The sequence below is a fragment of the Anarhichas minor genome, unplaced genomic scaffold, assembly GCF_050575085.1.
Source record: "Anarhichas minor isolate MPS153535 unplaced genomic scaffold, ASM5057508v1 ptg000040l, whole genome shotgun sequence".
Lineage (NCBI taxonomy): Eukaryota > Metazoa > Chordata > Actinopteri > Perciformes > Anarhichadidae > Anarhichas > Anarhichas minor.
In genome coordinates this window covers 9,523,132-9,548,405 of record NW_027466486.1, presented here as the reverse complement: position 1 = coordinate 9,548,405, position 25,274 = coordinate 9,523,132, and the positions used below count along the sequence as shown (strand labels likewise).

At 43.3% G+C, this 25,274-nt stretch overlaps 3 protein-coding genes across 4 annotated transcripts; 1 reads left to right on the top strand and 2 right to left on the bottom strand.

Moving 5' to 3' along the window:
• Positions 1-116: 116 nt before the first annotated feature.
• Positions 117-5,531, bottom strand: LOC142968283 (basal body-orientation factor 1-like). Its single transcript, XM_076108095.1, has 11 exons — positions 5,488-5,531; positions 5,156-5,408; positions 4,995-5,060; positions 3,639-3,782; positions 3,456-3,536; positions 3,296-3,366; positions 2,588-2,732; positions 1,590-2,080; positions 1,292-1,396; positions 468-527; positions 117-279 (listed from the first exon to the last, which is right to left on the bottom strand). Exons 1-11 carry the CDS (start codon positions 5,529-5,531, stop codon positions 117-119), a joined length of 1,623 nt encoding a protein of 540 aa, XP_075964210.1.
• A 2,369-nt stretch (positions 5,532-7,900) lies between these two features.
• entpd5a (ectonucleoside triphosphate diphosphohydrolase 5a) lies at positions 7,901-15,121 on the top strand. The gene is made up of 15 exons (XM_076108094.1): positions 7,901-7,988; positions 8,196-8,297; positions 9,689-10,222; positions 10,558-10,637; positions 10,938-11,081; positions 11,470-11,545; positions 11,893-11,928; positions 12,346-12,434; positions 12,525-12,604; positions 12,737-12,798; positions 12,907-13,008; positions 13,712-13,855; positions 13,968-14,024; positions 14,769-14,884; positions 15,038-15,121. Exons 1-15 carry the CDS (start codon positions 7,901-7,903, stop codon positions 15,119-15,121), a joined length of 1,794 nt encoding a protein of 597 aa, XP_075964209.1.
• coq6 (coenzyme Q6 monooxygenase) lies at positions 14,888-25,272 on the bottom strand. Of its 2 annotated transcripts, XM_076108147.1 has the most exons (13): positions 24,881-25,272; positions 24,472-24,606; positions 23,187-23,245; positions 21,264-21,390; positions 19,945-20,075; positions 19,746-19,853; positions 19,447-19,509; positions 19,231-19,338; positions 18,366-18,568; positions 18,067-18,182; positions 17,571-17,737; positions 16,918-16,990; positions 14,888-15,256 (listed from the first exon to the last, which is right to left on the bottom strand). In XM_076108147.1, exons 1-12 carry the CDS (start codon positions 25,080-25,082, stop codon positions 16,961-16,963), a joined length of 1,449 nt encoding a protein of 482 aa, XP_075964262.1. In that variant the 5' UTR covers positions 25,083-25,272; the 3' UTR covers positions 14,888-15,256; positions 16,918-16,960. The 2 variants fall into 2 exon arrangements, with proteins under 2 accessions (XP_075964262.1, XP_075964261.1); XM_076108146.1 differs by lacking the exon at positions 14,888-15,256 and having other exon boundaries at positions 16,856-16,990; positions 24,881-25,271.
• Positions 25,273-25,274: the final 2 nt, after the last annotated feature.

The following is a 25,274-nucleotide window of genomic DNA, read 5'->3' as shown; positions in this document are numbered from 1 at the left end:
AGACACTGCATCTTGTATATTATTATTATATTACCAAGCCTTGAATACATGCATGTTTAAGATATTTATGAGCACCAACAAAGCATCTTGTGTTCTACTACACACATGATTGACACTCAGTGGGACACGTACAAAGCAGAGGCGAACGATCCAGAGTGTGATGTGCTATGTGGAGGCCTCAGAGAGGTGGGCATATCCGGCACGCTGTTTGGGTTCGAGGGCAGAACGGGCTCGGGCGCCTGGGTGACGAAGGTCGCCGGGGAGAGCTCCTCGCTAATTCTGGAAGACAGTCGTCATCATTAAGCAACGCTAAAATGCAACTGTCCAATAAATCAAACGTAGGCAGTCGCGTTCTCACAGCCGACGCTTTTCCCTCTAAACATGGTAAGTGGCACCAGTAACAGGCTTCATAATTGCAAGGATGAGGTACGACTCTTATCCTCGTACATTCCTTTGGTGTCTCTTACCCAGCAGCATCGCTGTCAATGAGGCTTCTTCTCAGAGGAGGCTGAGGTTGGCTGGCTTTCCTATCAGGAAAAATGCAGAGTTGCAGTTAAATGCAGAACTAGTGAAAAGCCATGTTTTAGCACACTGGTGTCTATTCACTCCGGCCTGCAGACTGTCTTGGAAAGGGGTTACTCTGGGTAAACACAATGCTCATGTACTTTTTATCCCGCTAACTGGGTTGCCAAATGTTCCGTGTTATTCTGCTGGACTAGGTGCCAGACCGCTGTTAACATGAATACACATCTCCTCTGGCCCGCCGTACCCCCATACATTCATAACCTCTGTGCACTCCTTTCTGAAAATCATGTTACCAGCTGCTCCCTGGCCACAAGTGTTCAAAGAACAAAATAAACTGCAAGTGCACGTGAAGAGGGGCCAATGGGCCTGAGAGCAAATCGACGTGACCAGATGTTTGTTTCCAAGCACACGACTCTGTGGCTGGGCCTATTTTTACTATTGTGCCCAGACTTCTTTCTTCATTCTTTTTAAGCAGCTGGATGGAAAAGAAAATTGGTCGAAGCCTAACTGATGTTTTATGGTATCCTCTTCTGCTGAGAAAATGGCTGTTTATAACATTAAAATGAGGGAGGAGTCACCAGAAGTTCAGCCTGAACTAGTGCTTAGTGTCACTGCACTTTGTTCTTCAGAGGCAATTGATCCACAAAGTCCATTTTCAGGGATTTCAAGAGGTATTTTGTTAGGATGAAGTTAATGAGTGACCAAGCAACAAACGAGCCTTTTGCTCAGACAAACACAATACAATTATTGGGGGGGGGGTGTTTACCTTTCACTCTGTCCATTCATTTTAGCAAAGAGCAGCCTGATCACTTGTTCCTTCTGCTCCCAAGTTAGATCTGAGATTTCAACTTTGCTGCCTGGTTGATAAGTCCTTTAAAAACAGGAAAAATGTATGTTAACCCCTGGTATTCAACACATAATTTTTCATACATCACCTGTATTAAGATGATCCATGAAGAGTGCAGACCACTGAATGTGCTGCAGGTCACTTGGTGCTGATAAACACGAGGTCTTAAGACATACACTGTTGTAAAAGTCATGGAAATGATGGGAAGCGGACCTACCACTTTGCAGCCTCCTCCATGTCTGAATAGACAGAGTTGGTACTGTGGGGGCCTTTCTGAAAGGTGCGGATAGGTGGGAACTTTAGTTTTCCTGCTGTGGCTTTTCTCAGCTCCCAGCGATAAGCCTGCAGCGCCTCCTTTTTGTATTGCAACCTGCTGGCCATAATCTCCTGGTTCACCTCAGCCAGGGCCTCATGGAAGAACTGCTCCAGCTCTTTGCGCTGCTGTACAATGATGCTCGCTAGCCGCTTGACCTTCTCCAACTCCCTGTCCCGCACGGAAAGCACCTTCTGGAGCTTCTTCAACTCTACCCGGCCGGCCTGGATGCTGACCAGAGTCGTCTTCTCCTTCTCCTCCTCTCTCTCGGCTTCCCCAGCTTTTAGCTTGAGGGCCTGCTCCAGGGAAGCGACCGTGGCCCTCAGCTCTGATAGCTCCTTTTTTTGGGCCCCCATCTGAGCTGTGTTTTTCTTTACCATCAACTCAAACGTTTTCTGGGTGAGTAGACAGAAGAGCAAAGTAGTAAAATGGAAAATCCTTTCATTTGCATGCCAATGTGTAGAGCTGGAACAGATAATGGTTTGTGTGCTAGCCCGTGCTGCTGAGCGAGTGGCCAAGGCTTCAACACCGTGGATTTACTTCCCTTATTTACTGTCATCGGAGGTAAGATTAATGTGCCAAATATTTATTTGTTTTAAGGAATCCGTGCCAGAAACCTGCAAAGGAGAAGCCACTGAATTTGAACCCCATACACCAGTGGAAACTCACCAAAACCACTGCCCACTGAGCGGCTGGGTAGGACCACAAGCAAAATACACAGGGTCAGCACAAGTAAACAACACAAGGGAAAAACCACCTGAAATATATTCTGCACAGGTCTAACAAGTGTTTCATAACTGAAGTGATTGAAAATGACTTCATGGAGATGAATGGTTTCTATCCCAGGACTGCCGGTGCCTAATAGTAACGCTGCTGTTTGCTGTTCTACGGGTCAAACATACCTTGTCCAGAGCCAGCGAGGCATTTTCCTTCGCCATTGAATTTGTCAATATCTGCAGTTGCTCTGCCTCCTTTATGTGATATTTCAGTGCTTCATTGAGACGGACGTTCTCCTTGAATACAGAGCGCGAGGCATCGTCCAACTGCCTGAATAGTTTGCAGGACAAAAAAAAAAAAAAAAAAAGCCTCTGACAAAAGTGTCTCTGATAATGAAAATATTCTTATGAATGTTAATTTCATGACATATTTCGCTCCGTTTCTTGGTTCCAGCGCACAGAATTTACTGGGTCAGTGTCCTTGACTTTTAAAGACACGCTGTGTGTTCAAAATTAAATCAATTACTGAAACGAAGACCAAACCGGCAGGACCACACCAGTATCAATGTTGATGTTTTATGAGCTGCAAAAAATAACTAAACATAGCAGCGGCGAAATAAACGAGTCAAAAGTAATAAACTATGGTCTTCCCCCACACACATTACGCTCCCTTGTTCCGAGGCGGCTGAAGATGTGATCATTGGCTTGGGTGATGGACATTATCTGAATATGACCAGCCGGTGTGGTCAAGTAAAATAACTATTAGTTATATATATTTTAAATACATAAACACTTGCGTGAGTTCATTATTATTTCTGTGCGTTCTGAGGACATCCAAGTGCAGTTTAAAGAATAAAATTAGATTGTAAAAAGGGACAGCGGAAACACACTCACACAATGGCTTCATTGTGGGCCCTCTCTACCCCCAGGTCGATGATATGCTCAGCTTCCTTCTCCAGGCGATCCTGCAGGGGAATTTGCACATCTATTTCACCTCATTATTAGTGAGCATCTTCCAAAGTGATCAGAGTCGGATCATTTGGCTTGACCGTACCTCTTCTTTTAAGAATTTGCACTCCCTTTCGTTGAGGTTCTCCCTGTGCTCCTTATCGGCAGCATCCAATTTCTTTCTCATCTACAAAATAAAAAGGTTAAAGGTTATTGGTTGCATGAACATCCTGACAACCGCTCCCAATAGGAAACCCTCATAAGTTATTACTGCGTTTGCTTTACTCACATCACTGAGCTCCTGCTCCACCTGGGACTTCCTCTTCTCAAATTCCTCGATTTTCTTCATCCAAAATGGGATCATATTAAAGTCACTGGACTTCTCTCTGAACATTTCCTTCATCTCGTTGATTTCAGTTGTGTAATAATCAACCTGTGGAACACAAAATGAAAAACATTCCACACATTAAATGCGTGCCTTTACTGTCTATATACAGGACTAGAGATTATGTAAAGTTCCCATGAGTGCAGCTTGGAACAGTTTGGGAAGAAGAGTTTCATACCATCACACAGGCTAAATACCTCAAGATGCTACTGTGGGAAAGCCAGTCAAAAATGTAACAAAATGACCAAAGTCATGAGAGACTCGCAAAACACTCACCCGCAAACATGTTCATGACGACTAAATGAGAGGCTATCAACCAGCTGACTACCACTTCAGGCCTAATCGTTGTTCTTAACATAACTCCGGACATGTTCATCAACATAATCGAACCAATCGTTGTGCAAGTTGGTTTGCGTCACATGCAATTTTCACTCTGTGTGATCTACCAAATGGTCGACATCTCCAAAAAATATCCACCAGTTTCACGTTAAACGGGATTGCGCGGTGAAGTTTATTTTTGTGCCTTCGGTGGAGCAGCTTCCATTAGCTAAGTCAATTTTCAAGATGAACCCTTTTATCGCCTCACAGCGACAAAAGGGCTGAACCGCGTGTCTTGATGTCCCATCTTTAGAGTAAACCACATGACAAGTACTCCTTTTCCCCTCGCTGGACCTATGGGACAGTTCCATACATGTCATAAATAGGGATGTTTCAAGTTAGTCCAGACCATGCCTCTTTTTTGGAAGATGGAAAAACAGCTGCTACCAACAGAAGCAAACGTAGATTCGAATTTTGTCCGTTGCAGCAGAAGTCAGTGGGGATAAATGGGGTCAAAATAAGTTCCTTTGGTGTTTATTATGCTAACTAAACTTTTATTTTAGAGTAAGGATCTGTGTGACATGTGAGATAAGGTCAACGCATAGAGATCAGCAGTGTGACTGCCTTTTCCCAAGCAAGCATTTGTAATTTGTAATTCTGTGACCACTGAGATTAAAATAGCAAAAGACCATGTACCTCGGAATGTGATGGTGTTTTGTTGTTGTTGTGTTATGGTCTCTGGTTGTTGTCTTCTTACATAATAAATGTCAACATAATTACACACAGGACAGCTGTTAAGACAAGGCTCAGCACATTTTGTTAAGTTGCTCACAGTAAATCACATCAATGGCGCGTTTTACAATGAACTGGCTGCAGCATGTTTTTTGGGCCAAATGAAAAGTCGCATTTGTTTTCTTGTCGCTTGTTTGAAAATGAACTCACCCGTTTCTTTTGTTCTTCACGTGCAACTCTTTCTTGACTTCTGAGTCTTTTCTGCAACGTATTGATCTGTTAAAACACGTTTGTTAAAACCCGGACGTGGTTAATCATTCATTAATAATTCATCATTCACACACACACACACACACACGCTACGTGTTCACCTTCTCCTCTTTAGCTGCGTCTTGTTGCTGCATGAAGCCAGCTATATCGATCGCGTCCTTCTCCGCTCGGCACAGCTGGCTCGTGAGATCGTCGTTCGCGCGTGCCAATTTGCGGCAATCCGCGCGGTACTCCGCGAGCGACTGTTCGGTGACCTTTAACCTCAGCTCCCAGAGGGCAGCGTTGTCCTTGGCTCTCTCGATGTCAGACTCTTTGACCGCTTTGGTCTCCTGTTTTCCTTCCTTCTTTCCTTTCCTTGAACGAGACACAAAGTGTTTTAACGTCAAAGCTAACGTAAAACCTGTACAAATGTGGCAAACCGTTAGGCACTCACCCGGCTTTCGCTCTCTTTACTTTGGAGACTTTCTTCTTCTCCATCCCTGCTACCGTTAATATACTACAGACAACAACCCCGTGCTACCATAACGAGATGACGTTTGATCAGTTGGGCTAAGTTTACGGTTCCGGTACCGGTACCGAGCTCCTGAATGTTTGTCTCGTGTTGTTGTCATAGGAGCGCGTTTGTTTTGTTGCCGTGGAGACGCTGCAACCGAGGAAAAGTTGTTTGTTTGTCTGCTATGTGTTTTATGTACATTCTGGTTTAGCATTTTATAATCTTTATGTTTGAAATAAAACATTGTATGTCTGTAAAAATACAACTCACCCATTTAGCTATGCATTTCCTTTAAAAAAAAAGTTTAACATCAGTCACTTGTCATAGGAAAAGTACAGCTTTGCTAATGTTATTATTTATGGCTCTGTTATAATAACACATGACAGTGTGGCAGCATGCACTATACAGGACCGTGATGCAACAAGGAATAAGTTGTTATCATTTACACATGTGCTTTTCCTGCCTTCAAAATAAAAGAGGTCCACCAGTAACATCATTAAATAGTTCAAATGCACACCTGAGTTTATCACAAATAATAAGCCAATATTAATAAATTAGTAAAGATGAATGAATGGTTTAGTCAGTCAAATATCTGAAAACGGTGAAACATTCCAAAGTCCAAAGTCATTCCAAATGACATTTCATTCTCAATTGCAATGAAATGAACTACAGATACGTTTTGAGAAATGGAACCAGCAAATGTTTGACATTTTGTCATCTGTTAAAAGTTAACCAATTATTAAGATCGTTGACAAGTCGGCTAATTGATTAATGACCTCAGAATACAAACAACCTTTATATTGTTGGACTTGCCACCCTTATACGTTTCTAAAGTTTGTTTCAGTCATTCAAAAAATTACCAGCAGCTCATTGTTTTGGTTGCAGTTTTGTGTTTATATCTCACCTTCCGCTAAACTTTTTAGATATAGACAAAAGTTTAAATCAATCAATCACTGTCAATCAGGAGATTGTAAGATACAGATGTCTGTTCTGCTCAACAGCCTGTGGACTGACACACTATGTGTCCCTTCTCTTGTAATTAGAGTCTTCTCATGCTGAGCTCTATCAAACAGGATCTGTTTGCACATGATCTCCTCCCACATGATGACATGAAATACATGTGACTCCTGTCGACAAAAGCATCCAGATTGTCCTGAAAAGAACTATGTGTTACTCGCTGCCATCACCACAGGTTTGTTTTCGCTGGAGTTATGGGAAAACCACTAGGATAATCGTAAATGCAGTTGGCTTACATCTTCGAGGAAGCTCATCCAAAAGAAACAATGTAAAGTTAGTGCAGGTCATAATTTAAAACCAGGACATTCTCTCCATTATCAGTGTCCAGTGTAGATTATTCATCAAACAAAAAAAAGTAAATATCATAAAAGTGTTGGGTGTAGCTACTGTAAACTGAATCATATAGGGTCACTCTCTGCTCTGGCATCATCAACAGAGTTTGAAGACTAAATTTAAAGGTAATTACTATGACAGTGAGGAGAGAAAACTGAAATAACCCTGAGCCTTTCCAAGCTGTCATTATCATTGGAATTGTAATGACAAGGTTTGGGTCCCTTCAATGGACTTCTTGGGGTAGGACACCCACAAACATGGCATTCCTGAGGGTAACATTGCAGCATATTAATGATATATTGCACAGTGTAGATTACAAAGCTATGGGGTCTCTTCTCATGCTTTATGGTTTCAGTTAACTTGAAACTAAATACCAAAATGTCCTTTAAAACATTGTGTTTGTAATGTGCTGTGTCATGCTGTAGAGGGACACTTTACACACCGATTATAGAGTGGCAGTGCACATTTGAATGACATCCTAACATGATTTGGCAACATAGAGATTTTCCTGAACAATTGTTATGCTTAGTGTTCGCTTAATGCGATTTCTAGACTCAATATTCAAAAATGAAATGTTTGTTGTAGATGTCTATTCCAGTTTGAGCTTTTTTGATACTTCCGACTCCTTATTTAAGATAATGCCGGGCAAAGCGGTGGTTATCCTGCATTTACCGAAAATGTCTGTTGTAAACTCAGAGGGCAGTTCCTATTGCATCACATTCTAGTTCTATTATAAAAGTAGGTGTGTTTTAAACTAACACATGCTGTGATTCGTGCACCAAATGACCTGAGGTGGATTGCAGCTGTCCAAACTCTACACATTATCCAAATTAATTTCTACATTGACGACAACATGTGTCTGAACATTAACAGCATTTGAAGTCCTTTTTAAAATATTTAACGAAGGCTTCAAAATGAAAACACACTCCAGACAAAACATGGCTTCTTTTATATCTGTAATAGGACATTTCTTTCCAGGGTTTATTTGTCACATTATCACATTATGTTAACATGCAACCAAGACATCTACGGGCACAAGTCAGAGAGAGGTCCTGCACATGTAGCTTTGATAGGGGCGAAGGACCATTCTGGTGAGCCGCAGGATTGAAAAAAGTAGCCACAGTATTTAGAAAAAAGGAAGGAGGAAAGAAAGCCCAATATTTTTAGTTCAAATTACAGTGCTTTGCACAGTCGAGTGTCCTGGGAATGGCATGATGGATGAACGCTGGTGCCAAGCCCCACCCTCCCCACATTGTCCTCTCTGTGGACTTCCTGTACTCTTTTGTGCCCATCTGCAGGACCTCTGCCCTCCCCTTACCCTCCTGACTGGGCTGGCCGACCGCTTGGTTTCGGCCTCAGTCGCCTGCTGCCTGAGGTGAAACAGTCTCGTATAAGCACATGTTAGGTCAGGGCTGGGGCAGGCTCAGTTTCCCTAGGACGCCTCAGTTGCTAGACTACCAATGCCTCCTGTTTCAGATGTGTGTCCTCTTTCTGTTGATACAAAGTGGGTGAAAAATATCACAGCCCCGTACAAATCTCAGTTCATGTAAGGTCCCTGACTTGCTGTGCCTCTGTGCTCCACTGCTGCAAGATGTCCTTGATGCCTCTGCATCCTGCACTAAAGCCAGTGACTGAACGTTACATGAGAAAGCATTAGCCGATACATTGCAGCATGTCTTATGATGCCGTGCCAACCACCCAGCTAAAGCAGAGAAACAGCCACTCATGCTTTTCATGCTTTTCATGCATTTTCTAGTGAAACGTGCCTCGCGGCCCAAATATTTTTCCTTTGGAAAGCCTGTGGTTAACACAAGGATGAGTGGGAGTGAGATGATTGCTAACATTTTTTTAAACTTTTATGCCAGCTGGAGTGCAGGTCACATTTGCATTTTTTTCAAGGTTGGTGAAAGAGCTGCAGCTGATTTTATTGTGGTGATTATTGCAGGATCATGAAGAGGAGGTTGAGAGTTTTTTTCTTTTTTTTAAACAGACATGAATCATTCCAGCTTCCGAACATGATTAAGTAGATGTAGTAATACCTGATGAAAACAAAGCCAGACTCCATTCAGGCTGCAACACATAATGAGTCACATCTTCAGTCTTAAATAGGAGTTGGAGTTTCTTGTTTTCATTTATTGTAATTACCCACAAGGTTAATTCCAAAGATTCGAAAATTGCGATATTATAGTACCTTTGAAAACTGCAGTAATTGATTTCAAAACTCTACTGAAGTGCCTTTATAACTGCCAAATAGAAACTTACATCACTTTTAATTTAACGATGTAGCCAAATTTGAGCACTTGTGAAGTTGTGAAAGTCCAACGAGTTGTAGGGTGAAGGAATTTCTGAGGCAAGTTACTATGTAAGTCTTAAAAACGCCCATAAAAACGTATTTTAAGACCATTTCTTTTAGGGTTTTTGGAGTGTGAGCCATTCATTTAAACTTCGTTATAAATCCCTTTCTCCTTTCCTTAGGGGATTTTTTTTCACTCCAGAATAACCAGTAAAGACAAGGGAAATGCTGTCGGTAGGCAGGTAGTCGGTCTTCAGTTTAGCTCACAGGAGGGGGGAGGGGGGGACCTCCTGATGGAGTTGGGATGGACCGCCACAGGATTGGTGGATGGCTTCACTCGGTGTGGCCCCATGCCAAGCCCTTATGTCTTTATATACTGTAAACGGATGACCGGACAGTCCTGAGTCTGCATCGCATCCACTCTGCCTCTCTCCATCTCCACTGCGCGCGCTCTCTCTCTCTCTCTCTCTCTCTGTCTCTCTGTCTCTCTCTTTGCAGGGCCGCTGTCACTCTTGAACTCCAGCATCCACCGGCTCTTCATCTCCTCGGCTCTCCTCTTTAACTTCTCCTCTCTTGTCGCCGGGGCTGTGAAAACAATGGCCAGGCTGCTCACTTTATCCGTGTGGCTTCTGGCTGTGAGCCTCACAGCGGAGGCGACCTACTACCGGCACCACCGCTACGTCCCCCACTTCTACCGCTACCGGGATCACTCTCCCAACACGGAAAACCTCCTCCCCGAGGTCGCCAACCCAGAGCCCGTTGTCCCGCAGCCCGGCATGCCGACTTACCCCAAGATCCCCGAGGTGTTCCACCCGGAACCCGAAGTCATCCACCCCATACCAGAGGCGTTCCACCCGGTGCCCGAAGTCGTGCATCCCGCCCCCGAGCCTTACCAGCTACCTGAAGTTTTCCAGCCGGTGCTCGACGCCTCCTCCCCTGTCAACGCGAGCCGGGTGTTCTATGGGATCATGTTCGACGCTGGCAGCACAGGCAGCAGGATCCACATCTATAAGTTCATCCAGAAAGACCCTGGTAATTGCTCCACTTTTCCTTAACTCTCTTGCACATGCTTGTTGGCTTCCACTCTGTCTGCCTGCTGTTAGGTCATTCACTGTGTGGTGTCAGGATAAACATGCACCGGCAGAGTGCACGGGCAAAACTGTTTCTAAAAGTAGCTGATGTGGACTTTTGCCTGTATGACTCAACTGTGTTGGGAAGCAGACCTCTGAAACTGATGTAGGTGACGAGCTACAGACTAAATATCATGAGTTGTAAAAGAAAAGAAATGCAATCGTGTACTTGGGTTTACATTTGATCCGGCTCTCTGGTTTATGATCTTGTTCACTGACACTGACTTCTTTTTTTAGTTGAACTGCCAGTCCTGGACAATGAAATGTACCACGCAGTGAAGCCTGGTCTGTCTGCTTATAAGGACAACCCCAAGGAGGTATGTATGCATCTTTACACCATCACTTATTATTAATTATCAGGTATATTAGGGAGTTGTTCACTGTCTGCAAACCACTGGGATTTTCTTTGGGTTGGGTTCATGTGATGTAAACACTGTGTAATTACAAAAATGCCTCCTGCAGATGCTGTCACTGCTGCCCACTCCTGTCTGCTGTGCCTTTGATTTGCGCATGTTTTTAAAGATGTTGACCACTCAAGAAATGTCTTAGTTTGATTATGAAATGTCTCTCCATTTAAAGATGATGCTGCCTGTAACTGATTGCCGTCTCTTCCTCAGGGTGGCAACACCATCCGACAGTTGCTGAAGGTTGCCAAGAAGACGGTGCCACAGGAGGACTGGAAGAGGACCCCAGTGGTCCTGAAGGCCACAGCGGGTCTGCGTCTGTTGCCTGAAGAGAGGGCCAACGCTCTTCTGAAGGAGGTGAGGCACGGTTTCTCTCTGCCCTCAGACAGTCTGGCACAAACATCACCCGTCCCGCCAAGAGAGGGATGAGAAACCACTAAGTGCTTACAAGTGTCTTAGAAAAAAAAAGAGGCAGCAAGTCTGCCCATTTGGTGGCTATCATGTCGCAAAAAACAGCTGTTGTGGGGTTGTGTGGAGTAACCATATTTTGTCATTTAAAGTATTAAATCCAGGCTACTGTTCCAGCCATGCTTGTGGTTGAGTTATCTGTCACTCTAAAACAGAACCAGAGCCTGAATAGACTATATCCTGACAACAGCAGGACATTTTGGGGTGTAGCCAGGTATCATTGTATTATTTTGACACATATCCAGGAGATAATTGTAATGACATTGTGATTCCATAGGTGCGAGAGGTATTTGACGAGTCCCCTTTCTTCGTGCCAAACAACAGTGTTTCCATCATGAATGGAGCAAAAGAAGGTAGGTTATCTTACTATATATATATAGTACACAAGATTTGTATTTGTTTTGTTTTTGACAGATTTATTGTGTAACCAGGTGCTTTAACTGCCTCATTCACCGAGAATGCGTCAAAACAATGCTGCTCTCGTAATTCTTTTTACAAGAGGTCTGTTACTACCTCGCTTAGACAAATACGTAAGCCAGTGTGAGTTGTTGCCCCACGCCCAATAATTTCGTGCCATCCTCCACATCAGTCATTACTTTGTGCTTGAACACATTCGAAATGTGGAAATGTAGCATAGGTCCGTTGTATCACTTCTCAGGTATTTACTAATGCAGACATTTTCACCCTTGTGCTGTTTTAGGAGTCCTTGCCTGGGTCACAGTGAACTTCCTTACAGGTAGGACATTGCTTGTGTTTTGCTATGGTGGTGTTAGTGGTCAGGAGGCTCATATCTGAGGCTCCAGTGTACACAGAAGCCCGGCAGTGAAAGACTCCTGTCTGAGGTTATGAGCTTGAGTCACTGGCCCCCAAACAGGTTGCAAAAACAAGCAATAGTTCCTCACGTTTTTTTAACACAGCTATACACATTTATTTTAATCAACCTTGAGCCCTGAACCAAAAAAAGGTATTTTCCTTCTTGGTGGGGAAAGACATGATGTGTAAGCATGCGTCAGTCTGACAGTAGTGTTTGTAAAAGGCAGAAATTCCGACTGAAACTGGCGATAAAGCCACAAGATTACAGCGTGTGCTCTGTTTGTTGCACTGATGATGAGTGGCACCTTATCCTGTTTAACTCCAAGCTTATTTTAAATAGGTCACTTGTACTCCAACACAAGGAGGACGGTGGGCATCCTGGATTTGGGTGGAGGATCTACACAGATCACTTTCCTTCCCAAGTCAAAGGTGAATGTCATATTGTTTGTGGTAAATAAGCCTGTTTGAAAATTGTACCACCAAAAATACGCCGCTAAACAATTGTTGTTCATCCAACAGAAAACGGTTCAGTCGGCTCCTCCCACTTACATTGCTCAATTCAACCTCTTCAAAAACACGTATCAAGTCTACACGCACAGGTAAATAGCAGACACAGAAGATGCTATGGATTACATTTTGCCCATGAAAACTCACATATCAGTGTTTTTGTAGAGTAAAATATACGTATCTATCTAAGATACTTACCACAAGCGTCTGTCATCATCATGTAGCTACCTTGGAAATGGACTGTATGCGGCTCGACTGGCAACTCTTGGAGCACTCGGAGCTGAAGGTAGAGTATCTAGTTCCTGTCGTCGCTTCTTTATTTGCACTCTGTGTCGTTCTTTCATAATGTATTCATTGGAAGATAACAAACTGTTTCCTGCTTTTGTTTTCCCAGGGCTGGATTGGAAAGTCTTCACTAGTTCATGCCTCCCGAAAAAGTTCAGAGAAGATGTGACTTTTGGAGGAACCACCTACAAAGTTAGCGGGATTACAGACGGTAAGATAAAAGCACCCTGAGGTTTTGATTTGCCTTCCAAGTGCTGTTGGATGCAGCGATCCGTGCATTCCTTTCTCAACTCTGGAACGGAATAGAGTACAGTATAATACAGTCCCTCATGAGAACATTTCTCCGCTGAAGTTTCTGTAACCTTGGCGCCAAACGCATGTTTTGTCATCCTTTCTCTCTCTCTGTCTTCCCTCTTGAACAATTATGCTGCAGTCAACCTTGTATTTAAAGGAAAAGAAAACTGTCAGTTAACTTCACAAATAAGGCAGTCACTCCCATACCACAGTGAAGTAGCCAAAAGATGCTGGGCTTGTCCCTGAGTTGTTGTTTTTTTTTTTGTGTAACGAGCGGCTTGATCTTGACCGCTCACAATTATGTGGTAAAAATAGACAGCCCAACCGGGCCGCACTAAATGCCTCTCTTGTCAGCACATGGTTTTGCCGGGACAAATGAGCCAACCATATCCATGGGGCTGTGTGAAACTTGTCCTTCTGGGGCTTCCCTTGTATATTGTCTGGTGAGCCCCCAGCTTCAACCCCTGGCTAACCTCAAACTGAGGCTTTAGACTCTCACAGTTGCATTCCAACCATCGCTGCTTCCAAGCACCTTTAACTCATTGTTTACTCCACCATTTCCAATGTTAGTTAAGTCATTCTTTGACAAAACTGCATTTTCCTTTTCTCTCTTCCTTCAGGCTATGCAGGATACAAGCTGTGCTACTATGAGGTTATGAAGGTAATCAAAGGAGTCGTGCACCAGCCTTATGAAGTGAAGGGCAGCAGTGTCTTCTATGCCTTCTCCTACTACTTTGACCGAGCGGTGGAGTCCGGCCTCATTGGTGAGTGGGCACAGACCAAAGAGTCACCTTCCAGCGCCATTATCTTTCATTCTTGTTATCATCCTTTGCACAAAATAGGTATTCAAGTTTCATGTTTGTTTTTCCTGCACAGATGGCAGTCGAGGTGGTGCGATTGAAGTCAGGGATTTTAAGAAGAGAGCCAAGGAAGGTGAGAGTTACACGTTACCTCGTTGCATACACTTGTGTGTAAAACACACAATCTTAGAAGCTATACATATCAGTCCTTTAACCACTGAAACTTCATGCAATAGTCGATAAAATGTAACAGATACAATTATTTATGGAGATAGATTATAAGACAAAAATAGAATACTTCTAGGTTAACATCGCTGCAAAACGTTTATGTATATTTAACCAATACACACCATGCTTATCAGCTCAAGAGTGTGACACTTGCAATACCCATGTAGAACCAGATTTATAACAAGTAGGAAGGAGATGGTGTGTTATGTAAGGCTGTTTGTGTTGCGAGAACACTGTCACATGGTCTCGAGGAACACGTCTGGCTCAGGCTAAGCTGAAGATGTCTGTCTGGCCCAGGCAGGAGGGCACCTGACAGCCACACACCACCTGGGGGCTGACACATACTGCAACACACAAACTGTGTACTAGGCTGTTTAACACTGCCACCCACCCGCAGCCTTGTGCTGACCCTCGGCTGTTCTCCTCGCACCTCCCTGTTTATTCAGCCAAACAAAACAGAAAGATCATCTTTTAATCATGTAGCACAGGGGTTAGAAAAGGTGTTTTTTTTTTTGTTAATACATGGAACGTGGCTCCATTGTATGATGCAACAAGGTGTCTCCGTCAAATGCTTCTTTTTTGTGTGTTAGTGGTCTGTGAAACCTGTATTATTGTCATGTCTGAAACCTGTGGTTATTTGTGTTTGCAGTGTGCAACAAAATGACCAAGTACCGTGCTATCAGCCCCTTCCTCTGCATGGATATGACATATATCACTTGTCTGCTAAAGGAGGGCTTTGGCTTCAAGGACAACACTGTGCTTCAGGTGAGAAGAGATATGACAACACTTTAATATTCTGTCTGTACAGTATTTCACTCAAACATGGGCAATATCAATGTGACAGTGGGAGTAGGGAATGGTTTGTTTCTTTGTGGTTTTAATGCCCCCCCCCCCCCCTTCTGTCACTCTGCTCAACAGCTAGCCAAGAAGGTGAACAACGTGGAGACCAGCTGGGCCCTGGGGGCAACCTTTGACTACTTCAGAAACCTCAACATCCACTAGAGACAGCTCGCTGTCACTGCAGCCAGCACTGAGAGGGACAGTGTCACTGTGGGGCTTCCCGTCCTCTGTCCGCCCTCGATCAGCACACCCCTCCTCTTCTCCTGAACCTCAGCACCCTGCGAACACTCCCGAGAACTGTTGAAAAAAAAAGAAATCACTATATTTTTACAAGGCCAGCTATTTCTACTGTATGTTGAGCTAATAACTGGTGGGCTGACTTTATTTTTGTAAAACGTTTACATTTTTGATTCCTCATGGGTGTCTGATCTGAAAAGTCTTCCTCACCTACCTGTTAAGTGTGCACAGGGTAGTCTAGAAGCAATACAACCAGTCATGGTGTGTTGGTGCTTACTGTGGTCCTGGTGTGCACTGTACAGTACAGTGGAATTTATTTAGAGACTAGTTGCTGGAAGTGCAACCATAGTTGTCTTTCTAAATGCTTGTAAATCTTTTATTTTTTTTTTCATTCTAGCAGTAAATATTTATACAGGACCCTAACCCTAATTCATTTGCCCCTAGCCATCATTGGAAATAGAGCAGTTGGTGATCATACAGCTTCTTTTCTTCAACTTTGCACAGAACACTTTAATTGCAGATATTGTAGCTAAGACATAATCTGTTGCTTTGATGCCAAAGAGTTGTACATATTCAAGTAGTGTTGGATTCACCATGACTGAAGGGGGGCAAGGAGAGCGCTGTGGAGAGATGCCACTCACAGACTGTTGTATAGCTGTTACATGTATGAGGTTAATGCCTGTAGTTTTAAGGTTCAGGCATTATCGTTTGTTTTGTCTAGAGGGGAAAAGAGCTTATCAAGCATGGCTAAATTGCAGGGGCCCCTGGTCTGAACTCTATTTTAGACTAGTGATAGAAAGGCCTCTAATCAAGGGTAGATAGTGCGTCCAACAGCATAATGTATAGCTATTACATACAGCAAACATGTAAACAGAAACTATGTAAAAAGTTGAAAGCCAACCTTTTCCATTTGTTGCTCAAAAAGTGATATTTCTTGTGAACTGTACAAATATTTAAAGATTTTTTTCTAATGTAGAGCATTTATTCTCATCTAATATTAACTCTTTCTGTGTAACTGCTCTTTTGACCATGCCTTTGCAGTCTTTTCAGTATTCAACATGTTCAATAACTACTGCTGTATATACATAATGTAAACTTTTAACTGCTCTTACGTTGCAAAAATGTTATGCTGCACAATTGCTCAGAAATGCCTGTATGTTCATCAGTATGAATAACCTGATGACCGACAATATGTAAATTGTTTTTATTAAATCCAGTGAAACGAGTGTATACTATACATGTATGTTTTAATTAAACATGAGAAATGTACTTTGTTTGTATTCGTACTTTTTATATCAACACGGATGAAATGCTTTAGGGTGCACTCGTAGTCTCCAATGTAAAAATCTGTGAATTGTGCTTAAAATCATTTGATCAAACTGTGCAAACATTGGACTTATGACTACAGTTTAAATAACCTTCCATCTGAGAATAAAGCGCTTCACAAATCTTCATATCATTTCTGAGAAATGTACTTCTTGGATAATTCACAGCTTGGTATATGAACTGTATTTGCCAAGTAGTGGAGGATTTGAACATAAAATCAACAATCCTTGTGCTTTTTACATGTTATATATGTTATGCTCGGGACAGCAGCAATGTAGTGTTGTCGATCTGTATTCCTTTTGTACCAAAGCACACACAAGAACCACAAAGGAGTAAAATATATCTATTATTTAATTTGTTTTACATTCACAATTTTTACAGCCATTAAAGCTCACACAGTTTTTGAAGATCCACCAGCGACCTAGCATGACGAATGCATCACTTGCTTGCAAATGCCATGATCTGCTCCTGCAGAGGAAAAAGAGACACCAATTCAGAAACTCTGTGAACTTTGAGTCACGCTTACTAAAAGCCTGTTACAAGTGCGTGGCACTGAAGACCTCTATACAAGACCTGTAAACCAGTGAACTCACAACATTTAATATGGAAAAAATGTCACGCTTAACTTCTGTGCCTCCATAGTGAACTGCCTTTACAACCAGCCACAGTTGTGTTGGTCTGAATCACTTAGTAGGGAATAAAGTCATTTCACATGAGTGGTCGGTAATAAAAGGGGTGTGAAAACACAAGCCAACACCGCTGTCCGCTGCCCCCCGGGCCAGCGCTGCACCCCACCCACACACTTTTGGTAACACTAAATTTGGGGCTAAACCTAGATGCCATAGTAGTAGGTTCAGAACTCTGGAAATTATAGACTCCGCTAAAGTAAAGCTCCATGTAATCAGGAAAGCGCGTGGAGGGTGGGGTCGGGGTGGAGGAGGAGCTTGGGTTTGATAGGTGGTTGATATTATCTGAGTGACGGCCAGGTTCACTGGGATGTGCAGGAGGATATGTGCAGGAGGTAGAAGCTAGAAGGGACGGAGCTTACTTTTAGCGCTGGGACCATGTTGGTGGCCTGCACACCGAAGGTGCGTAGGAGAACAACAGGGGCGGCGTTAGTGGAGTAGAGGCGCTTCATGAGGTCGATGGCAGCCATCATGGCCAGATTGTGTCGCTGGCGTTCAGTTTCATATTCCAACAGGTGCTGAATGGCTCCTGCAGACACAAACAAAGACTGGGGGTTAACAAATGAGGACATGGTTTAAGTTGTGAACTTCCAATACACTGGTGCTATTTTGAACATTCAGAGCATTTGACAGTAGAAAAAATAAACACCGTATCTCATAACAGGATTTTATTTTTTATGAAAAGCAACTTGCATATAGTTATGACCAGAATGACCAGAAAAAAAAAAATGGAAAAGCTGATGCTTTTTATAATTCAGGTCAAAAACATGTGTTTGAGTTGGGGCTGTGGAAAAGAGCTTAGGGGAAACCACTGTACTATGGTTGCAGTGCTTGTGTCTGTTTAGAGTTCTCACTGACCCAGGTCCTTCCCGTCAAAGGCCGCCCTGCTCAGGAGACGCGTAAGGCAAGCCACATCCCCAAAGCCCAAGTTGGCTCCCTGACCCGCCAGCGGATGGACACGATGGGCTGCGTCCCTGCAAAGAAAAACAGTATGCTATTTTATGCACAGTGCAAGATGGTAGTGTTAGGTAAAACATTAGACGAGACAACAATGAAAAGCTCAAAAGCGTGCTTATCAAGTTGAATTTTAGGACTTTTTCCAATCGGTATCTTCGCTTAAAATAAACATAGTATGCAGGCAATTATGACCATCTTACCCAATGAGAGCTACGCGGTGCCTGATGTACTCTGCTGCATGACCGGTGCCCAGAGGAAACATGACCCTGGTCTTTGGGCCGACCCCTGCCACACTCGGGGGAAGCTGTCGAGGTGATCCTGCAGATGGCATGATGGCCGACAGGGTGCTGCGGAACAGAGAGCCGGCCGTCTCGATCAGCTCTGACTGGTTCTCATTACTCCACTGTAAGTGCACAGACAGACGGGCAAGAAGACAGATTCACAGAGAATGAAAAATGACCAGAAGAGAGAGAAAACAGACGTGATCCCTTTTGAGTGGACAAAGAAATTAGCTGACATAAGAGCAAAGCTGAACTCCAGGCCAGTGAAAGTGCTCTTTTTTCCCCCTCCCTAACTAACTGGTTTGGCAGGGCTTCGGCAGCTGGGCTAATTAAAAGAAGATGCCGGCCAGGCTATGCAGTTGAATTAGCTCTGTTTGAAAAACATTCCATGCAGTAATGGTCGACACTGAGAGACCACAGGTTTAATTAGCAAACCAGGCCTGAAACCAAACGTGACTCAACCGTGGTGACCCCGTCCATCAGCAGGCGCAGTAAAAATAGCCAGCTTGGGAAAAAGGAGTTTCTCCAAACATTAAAAAAAAAAAATGGATAGGTAGGTCATCCCCTGAGTGAAGTATTAGTACTGTTTAAAAAGTTTGGGCAAAAACAATGACAGCATTGTTTGCATGAGTCACAAAACAACAACTCAACACTTAAGTGAGTCTATGGAGAACTCCTGCCACATGTTGTACACTGCACACGATACAGAAATGTTGCAACATCTTCCTGACAGATATGAAATCTGACTGCGACGACAACATCAGCAGTTTGGAGCGAGACTCACGAAGGCAGAGTTGACGGCGTCGACAAAGCTCTCCTCATCCAGCTGCAGCAGCTCCTCTGCCTGCCGATGGCTGGTTGACCACACCAGAGAGCTCTCTGTGTCCGACAGCTGCAGTGCACAGAGCAGGGTCCAAGAATCAGATACTTATGAGACTGACGGATACTTTGAAAGAAAAAAAAAAGAAAAATCCTGCAGTAAATAAAGTAGATATATTACCGGTAACATTGCAATGGGCCCTGATGGGAGAAACCTCTGCCATGCGACGTTGTTCTCTGTGGGCTGTCCAACACATACATCTGATTTAATTAAATATTAAACTGAAGTATTGTGGCATTGCATTGTTAATTACATATTTCGCACATAAAAACAAGTTATTGCAAAGGGTTCTTGTGGGTAAAAACACTCCATAATAAATTCAGAACTCAGTAACATCCAATGACGCTTGCTTATAGTTTTTAAGTGTACAAATTGTTAATACAATATGCAAAGCAGCTTGTGTCCAATGTGATACTCACCTCTGATAGGTGCAGCACAGCAACCACCGCCGATTGGTCATAATTCCACTTGACTGTTGGGATCCCCAATTCCTGCCGAACCATTGAGTTCGGTCCGTCTGCACCGATCTGAAAAACAGATGAAAAAATGGAAAACAGTAAAAAACAAGAAGAAGAAGAGATGAATAACTAGAGTTTGTGACGATGGAATCAAACTGACCAACAGCTTGGTCTGAACGCTCTCTCCGCTGGCCAACGTGACCTTCACCCATGGGATGGAGTTCTCTGCCTGGTGGGGCATGGGCCACGCATACTTCACCACCTTGGACCGGTACTTTACTTGCACGTTATCTGACAAACAACAAGGACATAAAACTGGTGACTACAACGGCAGCAGAGACAAAGAAAAAAAAGGCAGATTCTTAAAATAAAAATGGCAACAAACGCACAACAAAGGGATCCGTCTTTGGTCCCGTGTATGCGTCATCACAGTAAATCAGTGCTTTGCTACGTTTACCGTCAAAACGAGAGAACTCGTGTGCTGCAGCCAAAGCAGTGGAAGATCTATAAACCACTTCATAAAACACCACTGGTTTTCCTCCCTGGCACATTGTAGCTGCAAATGTTTACATTTGACAATCTTCCTAAATGGTCTTGGCTTGCCACATTGACCTAACTAATAGTGTTTATCTACAAGCACACCGCACCACACTTTGCACATGCTGCCAGCTTGTTGGATTTTGTGATAAAACGGCCCCTCTTCCTAAAATACCAGCAGCTTGACATCCTACACATGAAAGGATCCTGAGCTACGCTGGCTCATGCAGAGTTGGAGGGGGGACCCGTCCACACCACTGCTACTGGATCCTGAACACGATCAAATACGGGTTTCCAGGGACTTTGAGAGCAGGGTTACATTGAAACCAGCTGGTGTGGAGCACACTTTTCATGTACTACCACGGCTAAAATGAGAGGAGAGAAGCCGACAAATGGGAGGCACATGAGGCAAAAAAAAACGTGCTGTCACCACACATTTGTTGTTTGGTGCAAAATGTTGAAAACTGTTTATAAATATGCCACTTTAACTGTCAAGCACAGTAATGCAGGGCTAAGTTTTTATTTGCAAATCTCACAAAAGTTGGTCTAATGTCAACAGCAATGCAGCACTATACACTGTCAGCGCTTTCGTGTCTTAAGAGGTGGCAAAGCTTGGGAGCACATGGCAGCTTTAAATAGGTCACTGGACCACTTCACGTGTGCACAGAGGGTGCCGGGCCCTGCAGTTCCCAAAATGTGAAGTTTTGATTGAAATTGCAGGAAAAACAGAAGCCGCTCCAAGGGCTGAACTGGTCTTTAAAAACAGTCACCGGGAGAGGGTACAAATAAACAAAACCTGGGGACAGGATGGAATAAATGTGGTGGCATTAGCTGCCAGACTCGGCTTCCTTTGGGCAGATGGAAGATGAATCGAGAGGTCTCACAGAGCACTGCTGCTTACTGTGTGGGGCTTCATGTTTTAATCATAAATGCTGTGCTTACCGGACAGGCTGTCCAGCTGTTTAGTGAGTGCAGCCACAACGATGTCATTCTCCACGATGTGCGCCATCTCGTCCTGCAGGTCGTCCTTATCGAATGTGATCAGGACATCTGAGCAGGCATCCCAAACCTAAATGAGAGACTCATTATGCCCGCGGTCTACAAGTATATCCTTAAATGCAGCAATTACGCATCCCCTCTCCCTATAAATAGCTGGGCAGAGAAGTGGCGCTTCATCGAGCTGAACACATCAAAGTTGTTCGCTGCTGTCGGAGGCTGGCACAGCCTACATATATTAAAACCCAGAGCAACGAGGGTCACCAACACTCCTCCGGCTGGTCGGCTGAGGACCAAATGACACTTTGTGATGTGGATTTTTTTTTGCAAACATTCTCTTGGAAACACAAATAGCAAATGACATGTTTGTGAACATAAAGAGTAAGTCAATATTTATCCGCAACCAAAAGCGGCAGAGTGAGATATAGTTTTAGGTTACTGTAATTCCAACCTGGAATTACTATTTGGGTTAAACATGAGGGGGTGAAAAGTGTTTGTACAAGGTTAATCGTCTCCTGGGTTGCAACTATGGTGACAAAACCCATCATTCGGCAGTAATATGCTGCTGCACTACGTTTTTCCAACTTGCCATAAAGTAGGGGGATATACCCTCCAGAAAACCACTAATGGCAGTGGGTTTGCAACTTGTGATAAGTGGTTGGGAAGTAAGATTTACTGAGACCAGCCCAAAAATTGTTTTGGTTTTGTTTAATGCGGGGTGAAATGATGCAGTGTCGGGGTAGAATCTGTCACTACATACTTTAGGATTTAAATAATACACTTCCTCGCAACTTTATAGAGAGAAACCTGGGCAAAATGACGCCTTGACGGCAAAAGCTGTTTGCCTTCTGTTTCAAATCTAAACCCTGAAAGAGCATTTTACTGCACGGAAAGAATGTTATTTAGAGTTGACCTGCAGTACATACTTTTCATGGCAATTGGTGAGATGTATATGACCGACATTGAATGGGCAAACAAGCCAAAGCAGTGGTAGCAGAGTCAAGGTATAATGGGAGAGGTACACTACCATAATCACTGAAAGGCACTGCATGATGACATCTTAGGCCCAGAGAGAAACCCTGCGGTTGAGTGTTTGGTACACAGCAACCACATCTTACAAGAGGGACCGGGCCTGCACCCACAGCCGTAAAGCGGGTTCACTCTGCAGCAAACAACCACTCTCCAAAATCTTTCATCTTCTTCCCGTTGTTCACATGAATCTTCATAATTATAAGATGTGGGGAATGAGTACCAATTTGAAAACTTCAAAATGATTTAGTCTTCATAGAAAACATGGCTTTAATAAATAAAACTTGCCAAAGAGCATCCAGTACTTTGAATATGCCGGGAGATTGCTTTCTTTTTTTTTTTTCTTTTTTTTAAATATACCTTGTGTTTTTTGGCATTCCTTGTGCCTGAAAAGTCATAAATTGCACAAAGGAATGAATAAAATGCAGTATTACATACAACCCCAGGCACCAGCCATTTTATGTGAACAATTACATATCATATGATTATATGATTATATGATACAGCACTGTGCTGCTTGTTCATTAAGCTGAATTACTGAGTACAAGCTGAGCGTCACAGATTACTCTCTCCACTAATTGTATGGGCTGTCACTGTGATTGGTGGATGACAGAAATACACACAGTTTGCCTGTAAACTAGAAAAGTCTGGAGGACATATGAATAAAACGCAAGTTGTGTAACAGAAGGATTCTGGGAGATGCGCCACACTGTAGTAGGCGCAAGTTATTTTTGTTTGTCTTAAATTATACTTTTCTGAACTTTTGACATAGCAGTACGGAGGCAGTTACTGTATCCTTCAGTTGCAGATAAAAGCAACTTGAGCTGAAGAGCAACGTACCTGCATCCTTTTGTAGGGCTTGCACCTCATCTTTGTGATGTGCTCCCATGCTCCAACACCTGTGTGCGCACAGACACATTTCAAAACAATTACAATACCAATCCAATGCAACAATGCATGTCTATGTATCAAAAATAATTGTAATCATACTCTAAAAGTAAGAACATGAATTGGGTGAATATTAACAGAAGTCAGTACAAGTGGAACGAAGGGTAGAAGGAAATTGGTCCAACTGGTCTTTGTGATCGGGGATAAGTCTGAGGTGAACTGGGCAGAATTCAGTAGCACTGGGACCAACAACCAGGTGTTCGGTTGAAGATGAGTTAAAGGTGGAGTCAGCGATTCTGGAAAAAGACTGATAATTGAACTCAAAACCCAAACAAATACCCCCCCTCCAGGTTTACCGTGCCTCTAGCTCCCACTACCTTTCTCTTTATACATCCACGGCCTTTCCCGTCCTATCCACATGCATGAATGCCCCCTGTTGCTGATTGGCTGGAATAGAGTTGTGTTTCCCCATTTATAAATCCAGGGCTGTGTATATTTTTTTCTAGCCCTCATATAGAGCAGACAGCTAGCGAGCAGTGAGGAGATATTCGCTGAATTTGATAAAAAGTGTATTGGATTAGAGTCGCTGACTCCACATTTAACGCCCTTCTATTAAAAGAAAGTCTTAAAAAGTGGCAGTGGGCTGTATTTTATCTAATTACCTTAAAACAAGAGTTTAAATCACCATTTAAAGTTACTGTAAAACATATGTGGTCGAGGCTGAAAATGTTGTGAAGGAGTGGCAGCGTTCCATAAGCTTGAGACAAGTTCTAGCCTCTTACTGTTTGCACAGGTTCCAGTTGGAGGCAACAAGCTCACAATCAAGCACAATGTTTCAAATAATACCAATACCTGAATCGGGATGAATGTGGATGAGCGTATGTGTCCAACATTCAAAGTAATTTAGCCAAATGATTATTGTCCATAGCTCCAATCACAAAGGTTTGTGTCGTTTTTGAGACTTCATAACTTGTGTTGGTTTGTTTTTCGGTTAGGTAAACACTTGAAAATGAATCTGTATTTTTTTTTGTAAACCGTCATATGATTCATAAGCATGAGTGTAAACACTGGTTGTATGTGGCGGCACATACAGGTAGCCTGAAAGAGTGAAATATTAAAACACACAGGTCTGGACGGATGGTCATGTTCAGCGATTTTTAATTTATCAGTAAAGCACCACAAGCGAGCTTTTTGATATACGTTTACATTGTTTTGTATGTCAGGTTGTATACTGTACCACTGAGGAGGGTGGTGGAGCCTGGACTGATGGAGCTGACTCTGGTGCTGTAGGTGTCTGGGACCTTGTCCATGACTTTCTTTTTGCCCGCTTCAAGCAGAAGAATCTTCTTACCGTCCAAGTTGGGATCCATGCCTTTCAAAAAAAATCATGAAAATATTGAGTAACAATGGCAGCACATATATAAGATTGAGTCTAAAACAGTTTTTCTACAGTTCAAATCATAAATCTTGTATCTCATATCTTTCCCTTTGGCAACACATCGTAGAGTTTATATTTTAGTAGCTTATAGAGTAATAATCACACGTTTCTATGGGTCTATCTAAAGAGATGCAGGTTTCCTGTCATCTCTGTTGACACTATTTCAATGTGTGGTTAATAATAGCTGAAGGACGACGGCGTCACTCACCCAGGGAACACGCCATTGCAGATCCAACCATTCCACCCCCGGATATAATAACATCATAAACCTCATGCTTGGTAGAGTCGTCTCCATGTTCTGCACACACTAATCCTCGGCTGGGGATTTTTATAGCAGACACGTGCTTTTCTGCCACAAAACACCGGCCAAGTCCGTTAAAGGCCAGCGTCGCCCTTGTGAGCCTGTGCATGCTTCTGCCTTCACTCGGTATTCACATGAGACGAGGAGAAACCAGTCCAATGCTGAGGTCTGGATACTTTGGTACGTCTCTATCAGAGAGACGAGTCCACCCTGAGTGTGTCGTAATTACGGCAGCTGGGTCATTGTGTGTAATCCTGCAGCCGTGTTGCTTTATGTTGACAAACGCTCCGAGATGAAGTAC